The following is a 14,214-nucleotide window of genomic DNA, read 5'->3' on the forward strand; positions in this document are numbered from 1 at the left end:
ATCATTTTTTTTAATTTAGTATTTACTGCTGTACGATCGACTTTTTTTAATGCAATTTTTTTATAAATACTTAAAATATATAATAAAAGTTGATCTGAATTCATTTTGTACGGTTATACAGTAATAATTTTACGAGTATACAATCTCTACGTTCTGATAAGATCAGCACTGTGTGTGTATATAACTTTCTATATGTGCCTATGTTACGCAAAATTCAGTTTTCTAATGTCCCATGGTGCGTATTACAATTTAGCGTAACCAATGAACAGCGACATTTAGCCTTTCTGTTGGAACAACTGAAATGAATATAAGATATGATTGGTTATACATGGTACGCTGCCGCCTTTTTATGCTTCATGGGACACAAGAGATTTAATCCCGCGTAACAGAAAACGCGGAACGTTTCTGATTGGTTACGCGGTACGCGTTACGCGGAAAATACGTGCCATGGGACGTCACCCTTAAATGTCATCGTTATAGGTAAATAACGGTAAATAATTAAATAGTGCCGGCGCGGCGCGGCGGCGAGATCGTTGGCACGCGTGCGCTTCGTGTTTTGTTTTTGCGAACGCCGGCATTGTACGCCCGCGCGCCACGCGGTGTTCACAAAGACGGTCACGGTCGCCCGCGCCGCGGACGCCGCCGACGCCGCGCTATCATTCAGTCATTCACGTCCCAACTCCCGACTTCCGACTTCCGACGCTGACGACAGCCGATACGACGCTCGAACCAACGAGCAGCCGAGTGAGCGACTCCGTGCGTAGCACTATTTCATCGCGAGATGTGCCGTGATCCATGATGAGTATCACGATGATATCGCAGGTACTAGAAAGATACAATATTAAAAATAATTCTGTCTTAATCGTCGGATTATCCTGTGTGCGCGACCGACTGATTTTCGTCGTTCGTGTCGCGCGCCGTCTGCTCACGAATATGGCCGAAGCACGAATATGTCGGAGTCGACATTCCGTTGCTAGTCCAGGACTCTCGAAATAGCCTTGCGCTGGCCTTCGCATCAGCGCTTTCGGTCATCCCGGAGTTGAAATGGAAATTTTTAAGCGTACGGCGCAACTTAAACAGAAATAACGCAACACCTACTTACAGCGCGACGCCTATACCACATATCATCTCGTCTTGCCAAAAATCTAATAATGGTATCATAATAAAAATACACATGGATGTATTTGGCATTTGACGCTCTTAAATTTGCGTTGGAAAAATTGTTATATTTGGCAAAAATAATAGGTGGGGGTGGGGTTAAATTAAAAAATGTGACAAATTTGAAAAATCTGATTACGCCATTGTAAAGAGCACAAAAAGCCATAAACCTTTTGTACCAAACTTTTTTTCATACGCCTTATATTTTCGAAGATATTTGCTAAAAACTATAAAATCCGTTATTTTCGAGGGGTTGTTTCAACCCCTAAACGTCGAGATACGCAGCAAAAAAAAACACGTGTCTAATGTTTTTTGATGCTCAACAACATATTCAAAGCGCATCCAAATCGGGTAGGTTCTAAATCAGGTTTTTTCGACCAATAAACGTCGAGATAAGCCGCAAAAAAAAAAATACGAGTCTAATATTTTTTGATGCTCAACAACATATCCAAAGCGCATCCAAATCGGTCTCGGACACCCCCGACCGTTCCCTAGTAAATCTACGTCTTTTACATTCTATTAGATGTTCCGTAACTATTTATATACATTTTTTTGTCTTTGGATCCCTGGAGAATTAATATATCAGAGTTTTTAATATTTCCTGCATACTTTTGGTTGGGACGGTACCTATAGAACATCCTTAATGCTTTACAGCGTTTTACATAATAATTTATTAAATATAAACGGTGAAAAATCGATGCTGAGCCAACGGTCAAATATTAACTCTTTATTTGCGAATTGGCATTTACGTTTTCATCATTACGATTGGACGTTTACGTTTTCAACATTACCAATCGCGAGTTATTTTTATTATTAAATGTATTATTAATTATTGATATATCATTGCAAAAAAGATTTAAATTCATCGCGCACATGCAATCAGCAATAATAATAATAAAAAATATCCTCAAAATAACTGTATCTCTTTTTTTTTTGTGAAATGTTTTTCACGATGCGTTGAGTGTTTACTAATATTTCTAAATTATTTTTTATATGTTTCTATATTTCTAAATATTTCTAAATTATCCATTAAATACTTATTGAAAACAATTGTAAACACTACATTTTTTCTTTTTCTTGGGCGTCATCAAAATTGACGTTGGGGACAATGATGACGCCCAAGATAAAGATAAAATGTAGTGTTTACAATTGTTTTCAATAAGTATTTAATGGATAATTTAGAAATATTTAGAAATATATGAAACACATACAAAGAATAGAATATCTATAGATTATTGGACTATTTTCGTGAACGTGAAAGTGGAAAAACGTATTTTTCCACTTTTGTTGTTAGTACATTCGTATCCTACTCTTCTCTTCTTCATATAACAACCTACCACGAACAATTGCGCTTCCGTTAACTTCACCCTTTTCATCAGTAGCCTCGCAGCGAAGTAGCCGGCTAATTGACGCTATTATCTGCGTCATTGTTACACCCTTCAGCCCACCTATCCAATCTGTGTTTTCTCGTTGACGAAGCCATTTTATTTTAAACTAAATACATGAGAATCCAATCTCCTCTCTGCAGCATAACGCGATAATTTGACATATATATAGATATATATGGGACATTCCACGTCAACTGAGACAGAGCTATGCCCAAAATTTGTCACGACAAAAAAATCGTTCCTGGGCTCAAAATGTCCGTACTCTCATGTACTTTCGAAGGTCACATGGCGCTTGCGGAAAATTCAAAATGGCGGTCAATAGGGAGCCCATTAACCCCATTAAATATCACATTTCATCCGGAAAATGACGATCCCCAAAATTTGTCACGACCAAAAAAATCGTTTTAGGGCTCAAAATGTTCGTACTCCCATGTACTTTCGAAGGTCACATGGCGTTTGCGGAAAATTCAAAATGGCGGATTAAATATGGCCGCCCGTAAAGAAATGTCACTTGATTCGGATGAAACTCGGTACTAGGGGGTTTTCGAGGTTGCTAATTCCGAATGTGAAGTCGAAATTTAGAAATTCAAAATGGCGGATTAAATATGGCCGCCCGTAATGCAGAAATGTCACTTGATTCGGATGAAACTCGGTACTAGGGGGTTTTCGAGGTCGCTGATTCCGAATGTGAAGTCAAAATTCGGAAATTCAAGATGGCGGTCAATAGGGAGCCCATTAACCCCATTAAATATCACATTTCATGCGAAAAATGACGATCCCCAAGTTGATGATTATCATTCATTAAATCGTTGTTTGTATCTTGAACATATTTCATATAACATAAAATTGTAATTATGTGGAAAGCTCTCTGCGTTTACCAGGGTTGAGACTGTCTTCAATATCAATATTCGAAGCCCGCATTACTTTCTTTTTTTATTTATTTTTTATATTTTATTATTTTTATTTTTAAATTTAAAAATTTTTTTTAATTTTATTTTGTTATTCGTTTGATTAGATATGATAAGATTATATAAGATGTACAATTTTATAACGTTTAATATTGATATTGAAGACAGTCTCAACCCTGGTAAACGCAGAGAGCTTTCCACATAATTACAATTTTATGTTATATGAAATATGTTCAAGATACAAACAACGATTCAATGAATGATGATCATCAACTTGGGGATCGTCATTTTCCGCATGAAATGTGATATTTAATGGGGTTAATGGGCTCCCTATTGACCGCCATCTTGAATTTCCGAATTTCGACTTCACATTCGGAATCAGCGACCTCGAAAACCTCCTAGTACCGAGTTTCATCCAAATCAAGTGACATTTCTGCATTACGGGCGGCCATATTTAATCCGCCATTTTGAATTTTCCGCAAACGCCATGTGACCTTCGAAAGTACATGGGAGTACGAACATTTTGAGCCCTAAAACGATTTTTTTGGTCGTGAGCCAACACCGGGTTGTTCTTATCATATATCTTCCGCTGATGAGAACAGTCCAGAATTAATATCTCAAAATCAAAATGATAGTACCAATACGATTCCAAAATCAAGTACTGATTCGGATGATAGCGACGATGACAATTTATGCAATAATTTTGTTGAATCTGATATCGTTAATAATATAGATTCAGCTGGCGAATTCGATAATGTAGGATCACCTCGTGAAGTTGAGGATTCACAGTCAGAAAATGAAATTGAAGAGTTCGAGTTAGAAAGTGAATTTGCGGATGAAATTGACAATCAAAATTTAGAAAATTATGATAAATTTAAAACAGATTTGTGTTATTGGTATATAAATGACCGTGTATCGCACAAGACTCTAGCTAATTTGTTGGTTATTTTACGGAAACATACAGGTTTACCATTTCCCAAAGATCCGCGGACTTTGCTAAATACTCCCAGAAATATCGAATGCATTCTTGTAGAAATGCAATACTATCATTTTGGTTTTGAAAAAGCTCTTAAGAAAATGCTGCGGGACTATGTACAACAAGTTGGTCCGACTAATATTCTTAGGGTTTTTATAAATATTGATGGACTGCCAATTGCGAAGTCTAGTAATGCTTCTTTGTGGCCTATATTGTGTTCAAATACTGTAACGAAATTGGTATATATTGTTGGAGCATACTATGGCGAAGCAAAACCTGCAAATAATAATGTTTTCCTGCAAAAGTTTGTTGATGAAGCAACTTTTTTAATAAATAATCAATTAATTCATGACGGACAAAAGATTGAAATTAAGATACATGGTTTCATATGTGATGCTCCAGCTAAGTCTTTTATTTTAAATACTAAAAGTCATAATGGTTACAACAGTTGTACGAAATGCACTATTCAAGGAAAGTACATTAATGGACGAATATGTTTTCCCTCAGTAAATACCGATTTTGTTTTAAGAACTGACGAAGATTTTATAAATCATAAATATAACGATTATCAGACAGGAGAAACAATATTAAATAACATTCCTAATTTTAAACCTGTAACAGGCGTACCACTAGATTGTATGCATCTAGTGTGGTTAGGAGTTGTCAAGAAAATAATTTTACTTTGGCATGATGGACCAAGTTCGGTGAAACTTTCGAATCACATGAAACAAATGATATCAGAAGCGTTAATTAATTTACGAAATACAGTGCCTTCTGAGTATAATCGAAGACCGAGATCTTTAAAAGATTTTAGATTCTGGAAAGCCACCGAATTTCGACAGTTCCTTTTATATACTGGTCCGGTTGTGCTAAAAAATATTTTAAGAAAAAATGTTTATTTAAACTTTTTAAGTTTACACGTTGCGATGACAATTCTTGTAAGCCCAATTCTTTCAAGACATACAGGTAATATAGACTATGCGCAAAGTTTACTAGAGTATTTTGTCAATACATTCAGTCAAATTTATGGTGAACAATATATTTCTCATAATATTCACAATTTATTACATATTTGTGCAGACTTTAGAAAGTATGGACCCGTAGATGAGTTCAGTGCGTTTCCATTTGAAAATCATATGACATATATTAAAACATTGATTCGTAAACCAGATAAACCTCTTCAGCAACTAGTAAAACGGTACGCCGAAATAGAAATGTTGGGTTTAAAAGTCTCAAATCCTGTTAACTTTTATGATTACATGCGATTCAAGAAATCTCATAAAAACGGACCTCTAATTGATGGATATAATGTTGCTTCTCAATTCAAAATGTTTCTTTGTAATTCATACTCGATCCACTGCGATAATCAACGAAATAATTGTGTACTTTTAGAAAATGGAAACGTAGTTTCAGTTTTAAACTTAGTAGAATGTGAAGATACCACAAAATTAATTATTGGTAAAAAATTAAAACACATTAAAAATTTGTACTTGCTACCTTGCGAATCAAATACTTTTAATATTCAAATTGTGATTGAAGAAGATCGCGTACGTGAATGGCCGTGTGAAAAAATTCAAGCTAAGATGTGGAAAATGCCTTACAAAGATAACTTAAGCGTTGTTTTTCCTATCATACATACATAAAATATATTTTATTCGTTTTATGGAAATTTGACTTTTGAATTTATGTTCAAACTTATTTTAAAACGTAATTTAACTTTAATTGTTATAATTGTTTCTCGTGTCCTAATTTTTTATGTAATGAGTTAAGGATGTTTGGATAGCGAATTTAATATTAAAATGTATTTGTATATTATATATAGATATATATTACTGTTACAATTTATATTACATAATTAACAAATGTAACAAATTTCTACCCATTCTATCTTGTCTTGCGTAGTAATAATTGTATTAATGTATGTCATATAGTATGTCATATAGTATAATCTACTGTGATTCGATTCGATTCGAATTCGAACTATTCGCACACCTCTATATGACATACATTTTGATCAAATACAATTGGTCAAATTTCAACCTTTAATTCTCAATCCTCAATCTCCAATGCATAGTCTGATACTAACTTAATATTGTTTTGTAAAGCTAGATTTATTTTAATTATTTATTTTAACTGCTTTCATAGGTAGGATATTTACAGGAGATTGAAAATGTCGCGATTTACAATAGCGCTTTTTGATGACGGACTGCAGTTGGTGCCATCATCGTGGTTATTTGATAATAAAACAATGTGTCACTGGCCGCCTTACACGAACGAAAAAAAAATTCGGAAAGCAATCATGGAAGAAGCCAGTCCTGATTGTACTTGGACTGCTCATAAAATTCTGCGCGTTTTTGGGACCTCAGGTGAGTAAATTATTTTACAATTTTAATGTATGTTATTTAATATTGAGATTTTATGTCGTTTTCTCTATTAATTTTCAGGTACGTACGCATCAGGGATTGACAAAGTAAAACTTGCCCAAGAATATTCCGACTTGGATATTTCCGACATCGACATTTCACATCAGAAACGTATACCACGCCAAAAAAAGACGTCTTCAACTTCTGACGACAGCGATCAAAACAATAATAGTATTTCTGAAAATCAACAAGTGACTAAGGAAAAGTCACTTCCAGTACCACCATCATTGCCAAAATCGTTTATTGTCAATAAACCTACCAAGGAAAAAATGCAAAGCGAGGAATTCTATCCTAATTCGAAAAAAAATATTGCAAAAGAAGCCTCAGTCACTCCAGGCAAAGGCAACGGTTAGTATAAAATATTATATTTCAAAATTATATATTTGATATACTTGCATTAAATTAATAAAAACAAAATTACTTATTTTTGTATTACGATAACAATTATTATATGTGTGTCCGAAAGTCTGTATTCTATTTTTTTGTAGATGTGCTGCCTGAAATATTCAGACGACTAAATCAAATATTTGAGAAATTAAAGTCAATAGATGATCGGCTCAGCAAACTAGAAGAAAACCAAAATGGTACCCTAAAAAATAATGAAATGGCAGTTTTGCAGGAATTTATAGCTCTACCATTAAAAACCAATGAGGAAGTTCAAAATATGGAGAAGGATCTTGAAAACCAAGACTTTTTTGAACAAATGGTAAATATTTTTTTTCACATACATAAACTTTAAAATACATCATTAATTCTGGCAACCCCGAAGCGTTTAAGCAGACAAACCAGAAATTTCGTAAAATTGAGATACGAGCTTGCGAAAAAGATCAGTCGATGTGTAATATATGTATATGTTCCTAATTGTAATAAATTAATTTTTATAGGCCATTTCGTTGAATAGAATCGGCGGACGTGATAGCCGAGAATTGATTATAAACATTTTAAAAAGAACGATCACAAATGAGATAGCTGTACAATATAGTTGGGCTGGAAAGCTAAAAAAAATGGGGTTCAAAGATTTGCTGCTCGCGAAGTGTATTATACGTAAGTTTTGAAATGTTGTGCGACTAATTTTTAGTATTTTACTTTAATTTCAAAACAGTACTATAAATATAAATATTAATCAATGTTTTAGGAGCTGTGCGTATTACGGATGACAAAGTAACAGAGAAAGATATCACACATTATATCTCCAAGTGGCTTGTGCAAGGCACTTTAAGACACGAGCGCAGTCTTGAACAAAGAAAAACGTAAGTTTTTAAAAATTGTATAATTAATAGATTTTTAAAAGGTACTGGACAATAAAATATTAATTTTCTACAATTTTCCTAATATGTTACATTTTATTATTAAATTATCTTATACATATAATGTAAAACAAAATACAAAAAATTGCCTTTAATATATTAGAATTCCAGTTACTTAAATTGTTTGATTTTTTGTTCGAATCGACCGAAAGCTTTTGGAACGATGAAATAATGAACTAATCATCTCTTACGTCTTTTATAGTATTTTGGATATTATATTCAAGTAACAACGAAGCCTTTTTATAATACTTAAGATGCATTCCGTTTCACGCATGTTGTGTATGAAGCATATTTATCCTTGTTGTTCACCGAATGTTAGATAAGAGTAGATGCATCATGCGCGTTAAGCGTGAAAAGGAATGCGTTAAGCGCAAAAAGGAATTTTAATAACATATTCATATAAAACAATACATTATATAGATAACATATATTTGATGATGGTATTCTTATTATTGGTCGAACGAACTATTCATTGCCTGAACTTTCGTTGAAAGCGGAGTCGACTTGTACACAAAATGAAAAAAATTATAACTTTGATTATAATACATATTAAATAATTACATAATGACCAATTTTCGATTTAGAAATAGTATATAGAATATATGTGAAAAAATAAAAAAAATACTGAAATTCTTTATTATATATATAAATTTTTGAAGTACAAAATTAATTTAACTTTTTTCTCATTTGTTTAAATTTTTTATTACTAAGTCCTCTTAAATAAATAACATGCTCTTTCGTTATTTTTATCACACTATTATTTTCATTTTCAGTAAACATCAGAAGACAGCGGACGCTGATGATGATGCAATATAAATTTTAATATTAATACTATATAATAAATAATATAATAAATAATATATTATTATTATAAATATAATTAATATAATAAATATATAAATGTATAATCTGTTGAAATATTATACAATACTAACCTATTTCTACAAATAAAAAAAATAAAACTATTGTGATTTAATAAATTATGTTTTTTTATTAACAATATTTATTCCCGCATATATACGTTTTTTTTACATTTCTGCAATGTTGCAAGTGAAACCAAAGAGGATATTGCACCAACCTCACCGAAATGTTCAAGAAACATTTCTGTAATATTTCATAAACGTTTCTTGCGGACCGAAGCGGACATTTTGACGTTGCTGCAATCTTGCAGAGACGTTTCAGAGACATTACGCAACATAACTGTAACAGTTTCAATGTTTCAATGTTATGTTCCTACAATGTTGCAGAAACTTTTCTGTGCTATCAGGGATTGTTAAAATATTTAAAGGAGAGTCTTGTTACACATATTATACGCCGTTTACATGTAAGAATGGTGTTCGTATACAGGCAAGTGGTAAGCTCTGGGACCATTATAATTATATAAAAGGAGATTTAAGAAAACAAGGAATACTCCTTCAGCGATCAATTTCCAAACCCATACAAGAGACATATGCACAGACTGAAATAGATGGTACTATCCTAATATTAATATGACATTGGCCATTTTACACATGACTGTATATAATTTTTATACTTACAGAAGACAAACTGCAATGGTTATTCCAGCATACAGAACCGTGGGAACAAGTGTATGAATATTGTAATAATACATATAGGGCTAGGAACAAGTTATTAATGCAAGACAAACTAAATGTACTTGAATATTTTAATAAGTTTCCTTGTCTTCGATTAAACAAAGGACAACATCTGGTAAGAGTTAAAACAGGCTTGTGGCCGAGTTGCCCATTTTCGTCCATTTTGGCGACGGTTATATCCACTTCTTTAATTTTTCCTCATTTCGTACCATCCTCTTGGAAACATAAGGCGCTTGATATCAGGGATGCTTTAAACTACAAATTGTATGAGGACATAGCGCGTGTCGCCACGCATACTGTTCAGTGTTAGAAATGTATTATTGTCATCATTATTATCAATATTATTAATAATAATAATAATAATGATGATGATGATACATGTCTAACAGTGAACAGCACACGTGGCGACATGCGCCAAATTGGCATGCAATTTGTAACTTTAACATCCCTCATATCACGCGTATGTCTCCGAGAGGAGTTTAGATGCTACAAAATGAGGAGAAATGAAAGGAATGTAAACGACCAAAAGTTTAAAGTGGATTCATGTTTGCAAGCTATTGAATTAACTTTCAAGATATTCTTTGCTGTTGATTGCAAGTATCCAACATATGCAGAAACGCTTTGGATATTTTTACAAAAATCTGGTTTCGATATTCACTTACAAGAGAAATGTAACAACTCGTTAAACGTTATGTTAGGTCGCGTTAACGCAGAAATGGAGCGTTTACTTGCGACATAATTTTTCCGAACATAAATATCATTTCATGTGCAATCGTTAATAAGATGTTTCGGTGCTATATTTGTAGTACATTTTTATGTTTCGATAATAAGTCGCTTCTAAATCATTACAAAGAATTCCATCCTTTATTAAAAATATATAGATGTAACGATAATAATTGCAGCAGATCTTTTGCTATATTTGATTCTTTTAAGAAACATAGATATAACAAACATTTATCAGAGACTAATATTACATATAATAACCAAATTATAAAACAATATGATCAAAACGTCGATTTCATAGATGCAATAGATAAATTCTTACCGATGGAAACAAATCAAAGCATACAACATTATGAAGATAAAAAATGTGAAAATGTGGAGTATATAGTAGATCCCATACAAATTAACTCTGATTCTGATATTGAAACTGATTTAGAAGACGATTTATTTTTCGACATTCCACAAAACGATGGTCACAATACTAGTGAAGCGACAAACGTAAAATTTGAGGAACATAAAGAAATTATTAATTTCACAAGTAAATTATACACTTATTTAGACGTACCTCGTGTTAGGGTAAATGATATTGTGAGAAGTACAGGAAATCTCATCGACAATTATTTACTTTTACTAGAAAAACATTTATTAAATCGACTCGAAACTTTTAATTTAAGTTTAGATTCAATATCTGCTATTAAAGAAGTATTCGCATATTTTAGTGACCCTTTCACGGATTGTAAAAGCGAATGGCGTTTTTTTAAATTGTTGAAATGCTATGATACATTTATACCTCCTGAACAATATTTAATCGGAGAAAGAGAAGAATTTCGAGAAAAGAATGGCGTAAATATTATTGAAAGTATTCCAGTGTATGCACAGTTTATTCCTCTTCGCAAAGTTTTTCAAAAAATATTTGAAATCCCAAATCTTTTTGACGAAACATTAAGATATTACCAATTGCTGAGATCAAATAACAATATTATAGAAAATTTTGTTCAGGGATCTCTTTGGGAAGAGATAAGTTCGCATTTCATAGGAAAGATTGTTTATCCTATTTTTTTATTTTTTGATGATTATGAGAATAATAATGTGTTAGGCTCTCATAAAGGCTTATCTAAGTGCGGCGCAGTTTATGTAACTATACCATGTTTACCTCGTCACATGCAATCAAAGTTAGATAATATTTTTCTGTTCCTATTATTTAACTCACTTGATCGACAAATGTTTGGCAATAGAAGTGTTTTTCAAAAAGCAATTGACGAGTTGCATTACCTACAAACAGAAGGTATAACAATTAAACATAAAGATGGAAACAAGCAAGTATATTTTATTTTGTCTTTAGTGGTGGGAGACAATTTGGGTGTCCATTCTATCTTTGGTTTCGTGGAAAGTTTCAACGCTACATTTTTTTGTCGATTTTGTCTAATTAATAGAAAAAATATTTGTGATTTCTTAGATGAACGTATGTGCGTTCTCCGTAATGTAGATAATTATACTTCACTTTTGTCATTAAAGGATGTGAGTAAATCTGGTATAATTAGTCAGTGTGTGTTCAATGATTTAGATTATTTTCACGTTACAAAAAATGTATGTGTAGATGTTATGCATGACATTTTAGAAGGTGTATGCAGATACGATTTGGCGTTATTTCTAAATTATTTTATTGATAAGAAATACTTAGCTTTAATAGACGTTAATACTAGAATAAGATCATTTCGGTACAGTCACAAACATAATATTAATAAACCTGTGGAAATCACAGAACAAAACTTAAAAAATAAAGCAATCATAATGAGTTCTGCCGAAATGTTGTTATTAGTAAGGCATTTCTGTTTAATTATCGGCTCTTTTATTCCACAGGAAGACGAATGTTGGCAGCTTGTTATACTTTTAAAGCAAATAATCGACATTACAACTAGTTCAAGAATTCATTGTGAAACGTATCATTTATTAGACACTATTATTAATGAATATTTAACTTTATTAAATAACAAATTCCCAGGCAAGATAAAACCGAAACATCACTTTTTAATTCATTACGCTCGAATAATGAAGCTTGTCGGTGTATTATGGAAAACTAATTGTATGCGATATGAAGGTAAACATAGAGAAGGGAAAAAAACATCCCAAGCTACAAATAGTCGAGTAAATATTTCAAGAACAATAGCTATAAAACACCAACTGCTTTTAAACTACAGGTTGCAATATAATATTTCATCCTGCCATTTGTTAACTCTTGGACCAGTTGCCCAAAAAAATGTACGCGAAATACCTTTTGTTAATAATTGTATCATACCTTTTCAAGTAAAATTTCACATATTCGTTGCTGAGTGGATATGTTACAACAATAATATTATTAACAAAAGAGCTGTTATCGTTACATTCAACGAAGAAGGAGTAGATTTTTATTTTGTGCACACTATTATTATTAATAAAGAACAAAATGACTTTGTTATTTTAACTAAAAGAATGTTACAGTGCTATCTAGATGAACATGTACAATCCTACAAAATTTATGATAATACTTATTTTGAGTGGGTTTATTTAACTAAGAACAATTTATTTGATTCTGTTGTAACACATTGCGTTAGGCTTAGTGAAAGCGAAAATTATATTGTTAAAAAATGGTTTTAAAGAAATATTAAATAAATAAAATTATCACTGAAAAGTGTGTATTTATATATATATATATATATATATATATATATATATATATATAATATATATATATATATATCTACATATATAAGTATTTATATATATAAAATTTAATTATCCTCAGTATTTTTATTACCATTAAGACAATTATACATTTTGCAGCTTAGTATGGAGAGAAGACATATTTAGTATGGTAATTTTTCTTTTACGTGCGTTCTACATATAGTAAAACGCGCTCTCGAAAAAGTCCCATACTTGATGGAAATATTTACTTCTGCGTATAGTTTTATTCTTTGCTCTCTAAATTTCCTATACTTTCTTGAAATCTTTTGCATATTATGACTATATCCTAGCCGTGCAAGATTAGTATGGTATTTACTTTGTTCGTGTATACTTGTATCTTCGAGAAAAATTTTCTGCGTGTAGTAACTTACGATAATTCCTTCGCGTAAACGGGATTTTCCTTTGCGTAAACGGGATTTTGTAGTAACTTACGATAATTTATTCCGCGTAAACGAGTGATATATCGTAAGTTACTACAGAAGTAACGCTCGCGTAAACGTAGTAATAGTCAGTTAACTTTGTTTTTAAATTACTCGATCGTAGTTTGGTCTTTGATATTTATTATATCAAATTTTTCAACTCTTATTAACTTTTAAGGTGCATACGTGGGTCCGAACCAAAGTAATATCTGTAGTGCGATTCTGCAACTCGTTATGCGTCGTTATGTGCTCATAATGACAGTTGCACAGCTTTTTTCCCATATAGTATACCTGCGCAACGACAACATAACGATACCGACACTGTCGTTAAGAATTACAAAATAGGGGTACTGCTCGTAACTGTAAAACTTGCAAGCGTGTCAGAAGATATTAAATAAACGATGTTTATCAAAATGACTATAAAATAAACTACAAAGCAGACAGATGTTTCATGCACTTTTTTGGATTTTCTAAAATATTTTAAAGTAGGGAAAAATAGCGTTGAACGTGACAGAGACCTCTACGATGCTCTTAGAAAGTACCGAAAAAATGTATGCACATTAAGAATTAACATTGAAATATATATTTGCACCGTA

General features: G+C 32.2%; 4 protein-coding genes across 4 annotated transcripts; all 4 read left to right on the top strand.

Moving 5' to 3' along the window:
• Nucleotides 1-687: 687 nt before the first annotated feature.
• LOC139779854 (uncharacterized) lies at nt 688-9,018 on the top strand. The gene is made up of 7 exons (XM_071718328.1): nt 688-822; nt 6,576-6,796; nt 6,875-7,201; nt 7,342-7,559; nt 7,738-7,897; nt 7,989-8,103; nt 8,934-9,018. The coding sequence occupies exons 2-7, from the start codon at nt 6,601-6,603 to the stop codon at nt 8,974-8,976; spliced, it is 1,059 nt and encodes a 352-aa protein (XP_071574429.1). The 5' UTR covers nt 688-822; nt 6,576-6,600; the 3' UTR covers nt 8,977-9,018.
• LOC139779845 (uncharacterized) lies at nt 799-6,320 on the top strand. Its single transcript, XM_071718324.1, has 2 exons — nt 799-822; nt 4,010-6,320. Exons 1-2 carry the CDS (start codon nt 799-801, stop codon nt 6,071-6,073), a joined length of 2,088 nt encoding a protein of 695 aa, XP_071574425.1. The 3' UTR covers nt 6,074-6,320.
• Nucleotides 9,019-9,201: 183 nt separating the features above from the next.
• Nucleotides 9,202-10,500, top strand: LOC139779846 (uncharacterized). The gene is made up of 4 exons (XM_071718325.1): nt 9,202-9,266; nt 9,408-9,631; nt 9,701-9,870; nt 10,231-10,500. Exons 1-4 carry the CDS (start codon nt 9,202-9,204, stop codon nt 10,492-10,494), a joined length of 723 nt encoding a protein of 240 aa, XP_071574426.1. The 3' UTR covers nt 10,495-10,500.
• Nucleotides 10,501-10,538: 38 nt separating this feature from the next.
• On the top strand, nt 10,539-13,112 carry LOC139779852 (uncharacterized). The gene has a single exon (XM_071718327.1). It carries the CDS (start codon nt 10,539-10,541, stop codon nt 13,110-13,112), a length of 2,574 nt encoding a protein of 857 aa, XP_071574428.1.
• The last annotated feature ends 1,102 nt before the right edge of the window (nt 13,113-14,214 follow it).

Source organism: Temnothorax nylanderi, unplaced genomic scaffold (genome assembly GCF_030848795.1).
Source record: "Temnothorax nylanderi isolate EJ_2023f unplaced genomic scaffold, tnyl_v1.0 TNYL_tig0245_pilon, whole genome shotgun sequence".
Classification (NCBI taxonomy): domain Eukaryota; kingdom Metazoa; phylum Arthropoda; class Insecta; order Hymenoptera; family Formicidae; genus Temnothorax; species Temnothorax nylanderi.

Bases quoted from the DNA above. Each gene is read 5' to 3' on its own strand.
- LOC139779846 (XM_071718325.1), top strand. From the start codon at position 9,202: ATGTTGCAAGTGAAACCAAAGAGGATATTGCACCAACCTCACCGAAAT. The intron at 9,632-9,700 runs GTACTATCCTAA...TTATACTTACAG, and splicing joins TGCACAGACTGAAATAGATG to AAGACAAACTGCAATGGTTA. The intron at 9,871-10,230 runs GTAAGAGTTAAA...TGTCTCCGAGAG, and splicing joins TAAACAAAGGACAACATCTG to GAGTTTAGATGCTACAAAAT.
- LOC139779852 (XM_071718327.1), top strand. From the start codon at position 10,539: ATGTTTCGGTGCTATATTTGTAGTACATTTTTATGTTTCGATAATAAG.
- LOC139779845 (XM_071718324.1), top strand. From the start codon at position 799: ATGAGTATCACGATGATATCGCAG. The intron at 823-4,009 runs GTACTAGAAAGA...TTTGGTCGTGAG, and splicing joins GTATCACGATGATATCGCAG to CCAACACCGGGTTGTTCTTA.
- LOC139779854 (XM_071718328.1), top strand. From the start codon at position 6,601: ATGTCGCGATTTACAATAGCGCTTTTTGATGACGGACTGCAGTTGGTG. The intron at 6,797-6,874 runs GTGAGTAAATTA...ATTAATTTTCAG, and splicing joins GCGCGTTTTTGGGACCTCAG to GTACGTACGCATCAGGGATT. The intron at 7,898-7,988 runs GTAAGTTTTGAA...TCAATGTTTTAG, and splicing joins GCTCGCGAAGTGTATTATAC to GAGCTGTGCGTATTACGGAT.